At 39.6% G+C, this 16,225-nt stretch overlaps 1 protein-coding gene across 1 annotated transcript; it reads left to right on the top strand.

Moving 5' to 3' along the window:
- Positions 1–8,779: 8,779 nt before the first annotated feature.
- On the top strand, positions 8,780–12,470 carry atf5b (activating transcription factor 5b). Its single transcript, XM_062419577.1, has 4 exons — positions 8,780–8,987; positions 9,689–9,910; positions 10,277–11,465; positions 12,133–12,470. The coding sequence occupies exons 2-4, from the start codon at positions 9,772–9,774 to the stop codon at positions 12,317–12,319; spliced, it is 1,515 nt and encodes a 504-aa protein (XP_062275561.1). The 5' UTR covers positions 8,780–8,987; positions 9,689–9,771; the 3' UTR covers positions 12,320–12,470.
- Positions 12,471–16,225: the final 3,755 nt, after the last annotated feature.

The following is a 16,225-nucleotide window of genomic DNA, read 5'->3' on the forward strand; positions in this document are numbered from 1 at the left end:
GCAAGCAGTGATACTATGGCGAAAAGAAATGTAAATTGTAATTCCACTGTACACTAAATAGGTTTACATCAAAGAGTATATTTGATTTTATATTTAAAGCTTAAAGGAAAGTTAAAATACAGTAATGTTTACAATGACAATGACATACAGTATGCCACAATGATCTTCATCATAATGTCCACATAGCTGTTCTGAAATCCCTCAGCTGCCTCCACTTACACTTCAGGCGTCCAAATGCCTGCTGCACCACAACTCTGCCATGGTTGATCAGAGCATTCGGCTGCTGGTCATCCATTGTCTCGCTTAAGGGTGACGATGAAGCGATAAAGGGGTAGGTATGGGATATGTAGGCGGTGTCTCCCAGGAGCTTGTTCTGACTCGTGCACTGCCTCCAGTTCTCGAGGAATTGCAAAGTTCTCCACATTCTTGAACTGGAGACCCCTGGAGACCCAGTGAAAATGTCCATGAACTTCATCTCATCAACTATGCCTTGCAGTAGTATTGACTAGTAGGACTTTCTGTTGGGATAGTCTTCTCCCCAGACAGTTGGCCTCTGGACCATAATGTGGCAACCATCAATGCGTCATCCAACGATCAATCGATGCCACATACTCGACCGCTGCATTGGTCGGCGCCTCACAATTAGTTGACCAAGTGATGAAAGACAATGCGAGGATAAGGTTAGAGAACCTCCACAATGACCGTGTGGGCAGCACCTTGGGAGACTTGAATTTATCAGACAGCTCTCTGGAGGTACCAAAGGAACATGACAGTTTTCTTTGCCATCTCAGGCCCTCCATGGGGATGCACATCACCCACACCTTTCTCTTCTAGTTTCTGGTTGAAGAAATCAAATTGGACTTTGGTTACACGCAGGTATCACTGGGAAGTATTTTCATTCATCTCCATTATCAACTGGCATTCAGTGTTGCTCTTAACTATGACTGGAGCTGGAATATTTAGATAGAGGCATTATTTAGAAAAAAAAGCAAAGATCTGATCACATATAGGTTAGGAAATATAGATCAGTGCAAAGGATCAAGACACTAAATATTGGAGATGTACAATTAGTCCACACCCTTGTATTGACAGGACAGCCTAATGATATCAGCAGTTATGTCCCTACTCGACATCTACCGCTTATGAACCAATTAACATAATATAAAAGCCTGCTCTGAATATTAGCTTTTAATATGGACAATAACCATCTCTCACAAGTGCCTAACACCATACCTTTAAGCAAATACACACATATGTATCATTAAACATATTATTTCATGCCTCACCCTATCCACTTCATTTGTTCTTTACTGTCACACAAAAAACTGGAAACAGCTATCAACGTGTTGTTTAAATGCTCTAAGCAGTAAAGTACAGCGCTTTGTAGCATCTGCGTTATTTCCACATCACGACTTAAAAGCTCATGAACACATCGAAATCGAAAAAATGCGACTTCCCAATTTACAATACCTGATGGATCATCTCCGAAATACATAAAATACCTAATATAATTCTAAACAGATCATTTAAAAAACAAAAGCGTACAGGCAATTTTAAGACCTTCTATCTTCATAAATGTGCAGTAAAAGCATAAAAAGGTTTGGTTTCTTTGCCAGAGCCATAACAGCTCAAACAAACATTATACAGTCATTTCATACTGATACATAAACTGATAAATCCACTTGTAGTGAACAGAGGTTTGTATCACAATGAAGCTGTTGTTCTACATCTTTTGTCTTCTTGTTATCTTTATATATATATGAATGATACTCTGTGCTCTGGTCTCATTATCTGTGGACTCATCTTTCCTGAATCATCCCTCAAGGCATGAATAAAGAATTCTGAATGGACTCGAATTGAAAGTACAGTCATCTGATCTCCTTGTTGTGGCCTCCTGCCGAGTCAATCTCTTTTGTGGTTAACCTCAGATTGACTTACACACCACTAACAAACCTTCATTTGTGTTTCTGTCTCACCTGCAGGAAAAACAAACCAACCCCCAACTTTCGGTTTCTCCCTCACACACACACACACACACACACACACATGCACACCCAATGTCAGGCAGTGGCTCCTCAGCTACCACAGGGCTCCTGGTGGAGGTGCTGAGGGAGCAGGGAGAACATTGTTTGAACTACAGTAAAACACAGCTCCCTTCAGCTCCCAGATCAAAGGCAGAGGATTACCAACAGCCTGCTGTAATGAGACCACGATGACTTGAAATCGCTGGGACGGCTTGGTACACTCTCCCCCAACACACAACATCGTTACGAGAGTCTGCGGTGGAACACCCTGAGAAAGACAACAGTAATCTAGTAATGTGGGTTTCTCTGGATGTAAACTCATCTTCTCTGCTTAGCTTCTTCTTCTTCTGTGTGATCCCGCTCCAAATCTTCACTTAACGCGATCCGACCGAAATACGTGATTCCGTGCAATAATGCGAGTCAACACATCTGCTATGGAAGAAGCACTGTGAATATAAATGGTTTTGTTTAATGTCGTCCCGTCTCACTCAATAAACCTTGTCACCTGTCTGCAGGAGTCTGTCATCATTTAGTATACAGAATAAGACAGTGTGCGTCTGTGGATGTGTGTGTGTGTGTGTGTCACCCATTCAGGTCTGTGTCAGCAGGTTTTTTTAAAGGTCAGAGCTGATTTTTTGTCTTTTTTTTTTTTTCTTCCTTTTTTTTTGCATTTCGAATTTTGCCTTCATTTTGTCAGTGAGAGTAGAGGTACAGACAGGAAATGCAGGGAGAGAGAGAGAGAGAGAGAGAGAGAGAGAGAGAAAAGGGTATGACTGAAATCACATGAGGGATTTTGCGTTTATATGCATCTTAACCACTAGGCCACAAGATTTTTAATTTTTTTTTTACAAAATATATCAGCTTTGAAATGCTCATTTATGTGGAATGTTGCATTCAAATCCATACCACTAAAGGCTACATAGACACAAGGATAGCACTGATCAGGTTTATAATCATTTCTAAAATAAATGTGTAATAAAACAAACCCACTATGTTGAATTTGTCCCTTATTTAGTTTTTTTCTTCATTAAAGGATTTTTTTTTTGGGTGGGAAGGATAGGGGGATGTAACATGCTGTACACATTGTTAACCCCCTTTGAGGAAAAACATGTGATTTTTTTTTTTGGACTACATAAATAAAATTGAATTAAATTAACACGCTTGTGACCCTCGCACGTGGCGGCGTCTGCTTACGGTTCCTCTCGACGGGGTGCGTGCGAGTCTTTGAGTTGTGACTGTTTTATTTAAACGCTTTCTCGAGGCCCTAAAGAGATAAAACTACATAGTACTTCACGAGAGAGAGAAAAAGCAAAGATTGGAGGGAGGAGACTGAATAATAAATATGATTTCATGATTCTATATTTCCAATCCCGGTAATCATCTCATGACTGTTTGTGAGGGGTCTCCACTGCTATAATTCAATAAACTAACAATAAACTGAATGAATATAGGTGAAATGACATTACTATTGTGTACACATATTTAAATCTGATGTGGCTTGTGTTGAACATGGGAAATAAAACCCAAGTTTAATTCTAAGCCGGGGAAAACCCTGTAACCTTAATTAAAGTTCCAGGTTCGTAGTAAACAAATATGGAGATTTGACGTAATGTTTTCGTCTCATAACGAGCATTTACAGTATAACTAATCACACCACTGCACACAGTGATGAAAGCAGATGTATGTGTGTGTGTCCTGGGGATTGGATTCACTTGTCTACATTTGATATTCTTCCTTGCTCCCTGTGCTCCAATATTATCATCACTGTGTCAGGGTCTAATGTGTTCATTTGGCTTCATGTTTAAACTAAATTAATTAATTTGCATGTGTGTGTGCGTGTGTGTGTGTGTGTGTGTGTGTGTTTGTGTGTGTGTGTTCGGGCTCCTGTGCGAGCCGCTCTGCAGTATTGTTGTACGAACGTTGTAATTACAGCTTCTTTTTTTTTGACGTTCCCTCGGTGCCTGGCTCCCTATCGCACAGACGAGAGGAGAAAGTGACACGCTCTCTCAACATGTTCTCCTCAGGGAACACTTATCAAAACAATACGCCAGCCATCATTCAAACACAGCCCATGCACACTTTCCACACTTTGAAGTCTCCACCATCCTCTTGTTTTTTTAATCCCCCCCCCCTCCTCGCCTTTTTTTCTCTCAATGTAATCCCACTGTAACTGGAGGGATTCTTCACAATTCATACCGTTTGTTCGCACAAATACAACACTTCATCAACAAATAACAATATGTTGAAAACCAACTATTGAATATAGTAGGCGAAAAATCTTTTAAATGGGTTCAAGTACTGGCACTGCCATGCATCTCTGCCTCTGTGTTGCCAATCCCTGTAAAAAGTTAATGTAAGCAGGATTCACAGGGAGCTGCTGGTGATGAAATTATGGTGTAACTGATACCAATGTGCCATAGTAAAAGGAGAGCATGGCCGCCTGCGTCTTTTGAAGGGAGGCTCTTCCCATCCCACGATGCACTGCTGGAGAGGGGCTCCTGTATGGTTGTACAGTAGAAAAACGGACAGATGGAGGGCAATACTGCACAAAAAGCAGGCAATCGTTTCGCCCGCAATGGAGAAGTTGAGGAAATTCATTGTAGGCTCGCTATTGCACACAAGGCTGAAATCATGTGGACTGTACTGTATATTTATATATATATATATATATTTAATATGTGACATACAGTAGGTTAATATCAAACGGCATGTGATAGTGTGCTGAGGTCAGTGAGATTTTTGAGTTATTGTAATATAGAAATATTTCCAGACACAGAATATTCAGAATATTCATTTCTTCACATCTACAATCCATATTTTTGTGTTTTTTGATCACTCGTGTAAAAATGAAATAATACCACATTATAATTTCAAATATGATTGAGTTCGAGGTTTTAAATAAATGTTTCCTATTTTCTTGAGGAACAAATAGTCTTAAATCTGAAGTTTGAAGAGGAAACATTGAAATATGACAAAGAAATTGTTGTTTTTGATACAGAGTAAATGATCTTCATAGGTCATTTGTTGGGGATTACACGACAGATCTGACTCTACATTCTTGCAGGGGTGTTGCACGTATCACCCCAACTTCCCCTGATCTCTTCAACCCCGGGATGATTACGAATTAATGCGAGACTAAAGAGGTGCATCATGCATAATAACAAAAAAACTGCACCGTCTGCACAAGCAGCTAGACGAAACACTGTAAACAATGGGGGTGTAAGAGCTCTTGGAGGGGGAGGCCGTAAAAACCCACGGCTACAGGGATGCCAAAAAACATGTTTTTCCAAGAGGGGTGAGCCAGTGTTGCCTATTACTATAGCAACAGGAAGACCTGGCTGCTTCAATCAGGTTTTTGGTTTGGTCGGGGAGGCGGTGGATAGGCAGAGGAGCTCTAGCCGGGGAGCACGCACAGACCTCCTGGTTTTACTAATTAGGGCAGAGGGACCCACTTGGGGTGTCAGCCGTCCTGTCCGACCTCCAACACACACACACACACGTCCTGGCTGTCACACTGGCTGTCACGCCACACACAAAAGCAGGAGTGGAGGTCAGGTGCGAGAGGGACAAACAGAGTGACAGCCTGCACAGGGACTCAGGGAGAGAGAGACATTAAATACAAAGAAATACTAACAGAGGCGTTATCAGACACATTGCAGAGAGGGAAAAAAAGGAGTTTTCAGACAAAACTTTGATTTTATTTCAATTGCTTTCAGCAGCAAGATACATTATTATTGCCACTGTCTGTAAATCTGACTTATTTAAGCTATAGGATAAATCAGTGTGAGGTAAAACGTTGTCCCTCAGCAGCTGCAGGTGACAGTCAGCTTCATTTTACGGACTTTTTAAAACATTTATATATTCTGTGTAATTGATTTACATCTAATTGTACATCCATCTGCTGCTGTAGTGACGGATTTAATGTTTTTTTTTATGGCTCATGATTAAGTGAGGGCCCTTGTTTAAGGAGCCAGTTAAATTAAATTAAATTAAATTAAATTGTGCCTTGAGATCACGCTATATAAATCAAATTGAATTGAATGAAATGTTAGATAATGATGTTGCAGTAATTGAGGTGAGATCCATAACGGCATCAGAGTGTATTACACGATCATTTTACACAGTGAAGAATATTGTGTGTGTGTGTGTGTGTGTGTGATTTCATCTTCTAAAATAATATTACTTAAAATCCACAGTGAATTACATGTAGTTGTAACACACACACACATACACACACACACAGTTTGAGTTTACAGATCAGTGTACGATACTTAAACAGAAAAGAGAGAAAGTGCCAATTTGGAGTGAAATCTATCAATTTGAAATTATTGTAATCCAAAATATCAATTATCAGCTTCAATTCTACTCAGTGTGTTTTATCGGTGTGAGATTTAACGTCAAAATAAAAATAAAAATACTGTGAAAGCTTAAAGTGTGTATGCGTGTGTGTTTTAAACCCTGTGTCTCGTTGTGTGTGTGTGTGTACAGAAATGCAGCTGAACCTGAGAACATTCTGTGTTTTTTCCAGACTAAAGGCGCTGCCAGTCACAAGTATAATCTGACTTTATAGTTAAACCTGGAACCCACCGCTGTGTTGTTTTTTTGTATTCTGACACTGATCAACACTGTGAATCAACTATAAAAACCTCTATACTCTATACTGACTTGTTAATATGTCTAATGACCTGTTCTATAACACTCCTATAATGTTGTTTTAAACCTGAACATGACTTGATGGATCAAGTTCCAGTCCCGTAGCTGCAAATATCACTGAGCAAAAATATAAATGAATAGTGATACTAATATTTGACAGCCTTGACCATCTTCCCAACTGACTTGTAGTGGGTTATGATTGCCAAAAATTATTTTAAAAAAACTCTTTTCCCTCTCAGGTGGAACATGTATCCTGATTGTGTGGTCAGATTCAAACACAGCATTGTATCTGTCTGTGTGTGTGTGTGTGTGTGTGTGTGTGTGGAGCCGGTGAATCCTCTCTGTGTGGAGTGTGTATGTTTTCCCTGTGTTTGCATGAGTTTCTTCTACACCTTCCCACCGCCTCGCACAAAAACACACGCTAGGAAAATATATGTGGTAAAAAAAAAAATCCTCCTTAGTCGTCCTAAATGAGTCAAATACAGTGGTTACATTTCCACATAGGACTTAATAAAGTATAACTTCAATTTATGCCAGTTGAGTCATATGTTGTATATATTTGCTTTATGTATTTAGGCTGATTTAATGAAGTGTGCATATAATGAAGACACATATTGAATCCTGAGATCTATATCTGTATTTCTATATAACATACTTATAATTTCACACAATTGTCTTACAAAAATTGAATTGTTTGTTTAACCCTTATAAGACCTTTTTAAAAAACCCCAAAAAGAAACAAATGACATCCAAACAGCTGGTTATATTTACATCTTATCATTTGGCTGAGGCTTTAATGCAAAGCGACTACAAGTCTGGCAAGAAAATCAAGCTTTAGAAAAGAGTGAATCAAAAAGAGCCGACCAGGTACAAGTGCAATGAGAAAAGAGCGATAGACAGAAGTTTTCTTTCTCTTTTTTAATTGGTAAGAAACAGCTGGAAGTAATACCATAAACAAAAAGAAAGAAGGGCAAAAATCGACAAAGTGCTTTAATGTTAGAGGGGCTCACTATATAGGAGATATATGGTAATTTTATACTATGCAATTAAGTCTGTAAAATGAATGGCAACCTTAAGTTGCAGTAGGTAAAGTTTTAAACTATACTCTGTAAGTAAAAGTAAAGTTTAGTAAAGTATTAATGTGATTACATGTTAATTAATATTGAGAATATTTCTGAGGTGAATCCTAGTTTTACGGTCAGGTTTCATACAGGAAAAATACACATTACTCAAAACTGTAATTGTTTTTAAGTGGTTGTTTGTGTCATGATAATCCCAGCAGGAGGTGTCTTAACCACAGCATCACTGGTTCCACTATACAGTACGCCGGTCCCAGGTTGGTCCTAATGTGTAATGATTAGCAATCAGTGTAAGACTGATAGCAGGCCAATAGAAATAGAAAGGTTCCCCCAGATAAACCAATGGTGTGGCCACATTGTTTGAGCGTTCAGCGAATCCCCTGCGGATCTGATGCAACAGGGCTGCAACTAAAGTTACACCTTCGAACTGCAACATGATGTCCTTCCGCTAAGGAGCGCCGAAAACTAGTGCCCTGTTGCGCCGTCTGTTATCCTTCGATTCTCTCCGCTGTCTCTGTTTAGAAGTGTGTCAGTGTTTTAATGTCGTCTTTAAGTCGTTTTATTATTAAGTTTAAATGGGAGGTTTGTAGACTTTTAAAGGCTGTTGAGCGTTAGGTAAGGCAGAGGTCATGTTTATGTTGTACCGTCTCTATTTTCAGCAGGGTACTACTTTATTCAATAACAGCAAAACTGTACATTTAGCTTAAATGAAGTGCGTAGTTAAGTGAGTAAGTAGACGTGTTTAAATGCTTTCTATAGGAAGTATAAGTACTATCCTAAAGAAAAGGATGTTTAATATTCATTTATATGATACAGAATGGAATTAAAAATGACTTAAAGGGAAATTTAAAATTAAAATAAGTAGTAAATGAGTAAAGTGACACAGAGTACAATAGATAAATGAAACAAATGAGGCCATGTTGGAGCAGCTCTGGATAATGGGAAAGTCCCCAGGTTCATGACGTAACGGCCGGGTGAACTCTGCAAACTGCGGATTAATATCGTCTGCTGTGATCAGGTCTGGGCATTAGGAGTTGCAGAAGTAGCGGATTTAAAAACTTTCTGTCTGCAAGTCTGTTCGTCGAAATAGCACTTCACCAAGAGTCCCTGCCATCCAAAAGGGAAAAATATGGCTTTTTAAAAAATTGTGACTGTCTTCCTCGTCGTCGAAAAAGCTCCGTGTGCTTTGCTCCTGCAACGCACTTCACAAGACTAAGTCAGAAACTATGGGGTAAGTACAACTGCTTTGTAGCTTCAGGGGAGCAGAGTAAAGTTGGGGGAATGATTTCAGCTTTTAGCTAATAAACCTTTATTTTTTATTTTTTTTTACACCATTTAAAACTTTTAAATACAACTGTAATGTGAATTTAGTTGTTTATTCCTGTTATTTACACCACAGTTTCAACCTTTTTCTACTATTTTAAAGTAACCACAGCAAAGTTAGTTTCCATGTATTAAAAATGGTGTACTTAATTAATGTTTCTTGATCCATTTGTAAGCTTACATTAAGCTACTGATCAGTAACTTAATGTGATATGTATGTGAAAGTCTGTAATTGTGTTATTACATACATTGAAAAGTGTTTATTTTATTTTATTTGTTATATTTAGTTTTTTTTTATTATATTTAGTTTAACATTTTCTTTTAAAAGTATGTCAAGTTACTGTTTTGCAGGTTATTGATTGATAATAATATTGTTTTGCCACTAATTAATAATAGGTTCCTAGTATGAGCTAACAGGTGACTGAGGAGGTGAATTTTAAACTAAATAAACTTGTAAAATAAATATTTCTTTGTAGTTAAAAAAAATTGATTATAATATTAATTTTTTAATATTTTGGGCATTTTTGGTGTGTTTTTTAGGGTGTAAAAGGGGATTTAAAGGGTAAATAAAATTTTTTAACATTTGTTTATTTTCTTATTTTTCTACAGGTCTTCAGGTGTTTCCACAACTCTATCATCCAGCCAGTGCACGCTTTGTGCTTTTGAACAATTTGATCGAAGCAGACGACACAATGGCGGCATCGATCCTTCGCAGGAAAATTCCTCCCATTTCCACAGGCGAGCTCGGCGATCTCCCTCACCGACAGGCTAGCCACAGCCAATCACGGTCCAGGACGGGGGCGGAGCCAGCGGAGAGGCAGCACTTAATTGGTGAGTTTTGCCAAGACGCTTTTTTATTTTTCCACATCCCGAGGTCGGAGCCGCAGTGCAGCACGGGGCTAATGTCGTACAGTGAGTACAGCTAAGTGGATATTTATCGAATGCAGACGATGCTGTTCAATCATTTTCAGATGATCGGTTAGTTGTTCACTTGGATTTTACTGGACTTATTGCTTGATTTTAATTTCAATTTTTTTTTCTTTTTTTTTTTTTACATTCATCATCCCAAGCTTGCATGATTTTAAGAATTTTTTCCTGAATGAGTGGTTTTTATTTCAGTCATCTCTGCCAACATCTGAATGAAAAGATATGGACTGCTTTACTGATTTTATGATCGTTTTTTTTGTATTTTTATAGGTGATGGTCACTCAGATTGGATGACGGAAAAAGTTGATTTGTCTTCATTTGTGTCAACAAGCGAGTCTTCTCCAAGCTCATCCCTTCCACCCTCACCGTTAGAACAAGATGTCAAGGTGCCCTCAGACCTGGAGGTCATGACCTCTCTATTGCAGGAGGAGCTGGCTCAGCTGGAGGACTACTTCCGCTCCGAGTCCACATCCACAACAAACAAGTTGGAGAAATCCTCAAAATGTGACAAGGGTGCTCAAGCCATGGGCTCCCAGTCTTATTATCAGTTACCCTATGGCTCGTATGGGACCAGCCAATCAGAAACCAGCCCTGTGGTTGTTACCTTGGCAACAGGGGAACTGGACCTGGCCAGCTTCTGTGGCGGTCCCATCGGCAGAACCAAAATAGCGCGACCGGCGCCGTACAACTACCACCACCGCTACCACCACCACAACAACGGGCGAAGAATAATCAGCGAGGCTGTGAAAGTCGGGGAGGAAGTTGGACTTGATACGTGGGGCTCCAGGGGAGGTTACTCAGGAAGCACAGAGTTGTCTGTGAACCACTACTCCACACTGAAGACAGTGAGCAAGAACAGCCTCGGAAGTGTAAAGAAGGTAAGAGAATGTGCTTTATCGTTGAAGGAAGAGGAGAGTTATTGTTTTTCGGAAGGAATGTTTTGCAGCGAAGAGATTGCTCGGGGCTTTTGCCTCGGTGGCTCGTACGACAGCCACCACAAGCGAGATGGACAATTGATGCACAACGTGAAGGTCAATGTAAGTTACGACAGCACGGGGCTCGAGGTCTTGCACTGCAGCAAAGATGGAGGACTTTCTGGGAGTATTCCCCAAGAGACAATGGTGGCCGGTGACGGCTACTTCCACCAGTCCATGGCCAGCACAGAGCCTTACCATAGCTTTATAGGTGACCTAGATCAGCCGCCACAAGCACAAGCTGTAGAGCCCCAACACGGCCACTACCTCTATCCAGAATGCCTTGCAGACCAAAGCTATGAATGTCTGTCCAGAGGGGAGGGCGATGGACCGTTGATGGGAGCCCCCATTCACCGCCCCACCCAGAGGCTAAAGGATGAGCCCTGCTCTATTAAACCAGCTGTGGTGGTGGGCGCCTCCATGGATGTGGGCACTGGAGAGAGGAAGCAGAAGAAGAGAGACCAGAACAAAACTGCTGCTCACAGGTAAACACTGCACTCATTCTCTTTTTATTTCTACCTGTTGTCTTAGAAACAAGCTCCAACCTTTTATAAACATATCAAAAATATGTTTTTGTGTGTTATATGTTGATAAGAATGAAAATGTGTTTAATGATATTAAAAAAAGTCAAAAAACGTTCACAGCCGCAGCTCATTGTCAGTAATTGTGACTTCAGCTTGTTGTTTATGGCTTATCCGTCAATTAATGATGCGTGAATACTTATTGTTATGATTGTAACATAGAGGAGTCTTACATAAAGCAGCCAGCAGCCAGCCAAGTGCTTTAAATGTCCTGCTGAGTGAATGAGGGAAATGGAAAGTCCCTCACTGCCTGCCAAATTCAGCCCCACCTAACCATTTCTATAAGTCTGCTCAGGCTCTGTGTGTCTCTTTTATTCATCTTTAATGTGTGTGTATGTGTGTGTGTGTGTTTAGAAGAAAAGTCTGTAAAATGTTGGGGAAAAAGTTCAGTAGGTGGAATAAACACACGTCAGGTTTATCTCAGGGGAGGGATGTGAGTAATCCACCCGACGCAACTCAGAGGTCACGCTCGCACGGCTCATTAATGAAGATGCAAGGCAGCAAAAAAAAAACTGTGAAAGCCACTCAAAAGCATTCTCTCTCTCTCTCTCTCTCTCCCTCTCTACTGCAGGTACAGGCTGCGTAAGAGGGCGGAGCTGGACACTCTGGAGGAGGAGCTCCACGGCCTCGAGGGACAGAACCGGGAGCTCCGAGACAAGGCGGAGTCGGTGGAGCGAGAAATCCAGTACGTCAAAGATTTACTCATCGAGGTCTACAAGGCTCGCAGTCAGCGGCTCAAACAAGACGGCAGTGCCTAAAAAAAGAAAACAAACAACAACAAAAACAACACCCACGCTGACCTCACCTCCAAACCCCCCCCCCGACCAGCACCGAGAAGAGAAGAAAAAAATCAAGAGCACTAACTGGTTTTTTTGTCTCACGAAAAATGAAAAAATGGTAGTTGCATGATTTTGGTAGTTCTTTTCTAAACAAAAAAAAACAAAAAACAACCACAAATATATATATAATTGTTCTGAGAGAGGATGGCCGAACCTAAAACACCTTTCCTTAAATGAAAAAAACTGAAGAAAAAGGAGGTGTTTTCCAAAAATGGGTGACTAAAACTATAACAAGCCTTAGTGAGGTGGCTTCAAGAGGAGATGCTGAACTTGTCCGTGACCACTGTGATCTGAACTGCACTCACAGCCTTGTTGATGACTGAGTTTGCGCTTGCAATGATTGACCGTTTACATAAAAAAAAAACATAATGATAATAATCTGCTCTTTGAATTTTAATAGTAGTGATTGAATTTTTGCTTGTGGTTTTTTTGTGACACACACACACACAAACAGACACGCACACGCATCGAGGCAGACCCCACGCTATAATATATATTTTATTTTTTATTTTTACTTAATAATATTTCATTTATCTTTTTATTTTGTTGTTTGTTTTTTGCTTGGAGACAAATCAAAAATGAATAAAAGGGAATGGCTGGAGAGAAAAAAAAAAGTGTGTAACATGCTCTACGAATATTTATCATCTGAAGACGTTTTAAAGAAGAATTTGTATTGCTAAAAATGTTGAGTATTTACACTTCTTTACCCCACCCCGCCCCCCACTGAAATACCCAATGCATGTTTGATTTTGGATTTTTTTTTTAAAAAGCATGTGCGAGTGTTATTTGAAGGCAATATTCTGTTAAACTGCATGGCTTCAAGATCTCCACCGCGTCAATCTTAACTGAGTTGACTTTTCTCTGAGTTCTTTTCCTCCTCCCTTCCTTCCTCCTTCCTCCCTTCTTCCTCCTTCCTTCTTTCTCCGCCCCGCCAGTGTGATTCATGCTCAGGTTTTTGGTTTTCTGCTCTGAGAGACACAGAAACATTCACTGGCTTATTTTTCCCTCCTCCTTTCTTTTCTCTCTTCTCTAAACTCTCTCTCTCTCTCTCTCTCTCTCTCTCTCTCTCTCTCTCTCTCTCTCTCTCTCTCTCTCTCTCTCGGCTGTATTTTGCGATCAAACAATCACCTGTCGACAACAATAAATCGTTGTTGGGGTAACGGTACGACTTCATGGGAGAAATTTTATTTTATTTTTTTTGTTTTTTTCAATTGATCAATTTGATGTATCTGAAATTCAGGTCCTTTTATGAATGAATCGATGTCAATGTGCAGGAAATTATACATCAGGTAAATTACAGCCAAATAAACCAGTTATGTTATGTATCATTCATCTCTGCCTTCGGACTTGTTTTTCATTTGCAACGTCCATCACGCATTCATCTCCTACCCTCCACCCCCAACCCCCCCCCACCCCCGCCTTTAAAGCGCCTCGCAACAGTTGTCTAAAATGACACGAAGCGCACCCAGAACAGCACACACGCTGAATAGAAAGAGGAGGGTGGGATTAAGAGATAGAAGGGGAAGAGATGTGGAATAAACCCCCCCCTCCCCTCCCCTCCCCGCCCTTGCTCTGCCCCTCCCCTCTGTTTCAGTGCCGTGCTACCATAACTGCTAAATCCAGCCTTCTTATTTTGGCTGCATTGCAGTTAAAAAGTCCTGACTTGTTTTTCTTCAGGATTCACCGCTGGACGGCAGCACATCAAGGAAGCCAGGTTGATTGACAGCTGACCGTTCTGCAGTAAAAACCTGTGTTTTCTGTGAGATTTTCACCTATTTAACCAACTTGTGTAAACAGCCACACACATACACACTCACATGCAATGAGGAACATTGTGTAGCATTTTGTCCTGTTATAATATTTGGCCAACTTTGTTCCTGTACAGTGATCTATCCTCTAGGGGGGGGTGGGGATGGGGGATATCACACTCCGGCAGTCAACAGACAACATAAGTTGCCTATCTCATCTCCCAGCCCGTGGAGGGGTGTGTGTGTGTGTGTGTTTGCGTGCGTGTAAGTGTGTGTGCGCATGTGTATGTTTGACTGTGCGCGTGTGTGAAATCTCTCGGTATCTCTCCTAGCAGTCGTAGGCCTTTCAAGTGCATGAGGCAATATCACACAATACTTGCAGGAGGAGGAGAGAGATGCAAGTGAACTATCAGAATAAAAAAGTAGTGGGTTGACAGAGAATGCCATTAAATGTCTTGATTCAGTATTCTTTCTGTTTGTTGTTTTATTTTATTTTTATATACAGATGCAATGTAAGCAGCGATTGGAATCCCAACACGGGATCTGTAATATAATCCGATTTTTTTGCTATGTATTCAATAAACTTCTTCACTTTAACATACTCATGTTTAAAAAACATTTTTAGATGAGATCGCTTAATAATCCATCCATTTATTCATCCGTTTTACAAGGCTTATGCATGTCTGGAGATGAGATCATAACATAGGGGATTGAAATATTCTCAAATTGGCTAAAATACACAAAAAATAGCATGTAAAGAAAAATTGAGCATGCTCAATATACATGTATTTTCAATTAAAAGTGTTCATTTTTTCACTTTTCAATCACATCAGTATGTTAAGCTGACTAATAATATTTACAAAAAAATGACATGAAATATATAGTTTATATGATCAATAATGAAAATATTGTAATATATGTCAAATGTAAATATTTAATGTAGCGATGCAACGACGTGTAAGAATTAAACAGTATTTTAATCTACAAGGTAGAGTATATATATCTGATGTTGAAATGTGAGCAGGTCTACAGAGAGACAGGACTACATGTTATGACCTGACAGGGAGTGGTTCATCATGATCATTTGTGCAGAATATTCCAGTAAGACTTCAAATATGGTCCTTTCACCACCAGGTGTCCCTCTAAGCTCAGAAAAAAGACTTAACTGCACTGGAGTCATGCCAGGTTCCTCATTTTGTGATCATGTGATATTTACATTAACCCTGCAACATGATGTTCTAGTGTGAAAACAAGGTGTTTTTGTCCATGTGGTATGCATAGAGGGCACAGGTTGGCTTCTAATGGGGATCAGATCACTAAAATCAGATCATGAATCATAGTTACTAGTTACTTTACAGATTCATATTTACCTACAAAACATGTGATCAGCTTATAAAATATGACACATTTTTAGTTTAAATACCCAATCTAAAAAAAAATATTCAAATTTGCTCCACTTCAACAAACTAAAACCAATCATGTTTACACATCAAAGCATCAGTAATTGTAACAATTCATGTATTTTATTAAAGTTTATTATTATTCAAAATGATCACATATACTGTAATTGACCAATTAGCAGTTTGCATCATGGAATACTGCAAATAAACAAAACACTGGGTCACCTTCCACAGTGCAGGGCAATAATGTGGAAGATTAAAAGTTGAGTTTTCTTCGATTTGAATCGTTCATTATTACGTCAATATCATATTGATGTTCAAAAATATCACAAATAATTGAGCAATAGTGCGGAGGATTAGAAGTTGAGTCATGTAAATGTCAGCATTAATTTGTAAGTTCATTGTTATATCAATTATTTACATAGCTGAACATTATAATGGACACATTCCTTTTTATGGGGGTGAAGGGTGTGTTTGATGCTGAGTTGAGTCATTTGAGTTTTATGACACCTCAGGTGGTTTCACTGGCCTCATCTTCTGTATGTAGTATTGAGTAACCGCGTGATTTTATTAATCTCAGGACACACACCAAGATCCAATGAAGACATCCTCTAAAATGTGGGCATTCTCTTACAATACTTATACGATACTTATACAATAATACAATAACAATACTT

The sequence above is a fragment of the Scomber scombrus genome, chromosome 5, assembly GCF_963691925.1.
Source record: "Scomber scombrus chromosome 5, fScoSco1.1, whole genome shotgun sequence".
Classification (NCBI taxonomy): domain Eukaryota; kingdom Metazoa; phylum Chordata; class Actinopteri; order Scombriformes; family Scombridae; genus Scomber; species Scomber scombrus.

What these genes read in the sequence shown, in the direction of transcription:
- atf5b (XM_062419577.1), top strand. Translation starts at nt 9,772, where the DNA reads ATGGCGGCATCGATCCTTCGCAGGAAAATTCCTCCCATTTCCACAGGC. An exon ending in GGAGAGGCAGCACTTAATTG is followed by an intron (nt 9,911 to 10,276) that starts GTGAGTTTTGCC and finishes GTATTTTTATAG; the next exon opens with GTGATGGTCACTCAGATTGG. An exon ending in AACAAAACTGCTGCTCACAG is followed by an intron (nt 11,466 to 12,132) that starts GTAAACACTGCA and finishes TCTCTACTGCAG; the next exon opens with GTACAGGCTGCGTAAGAGGG.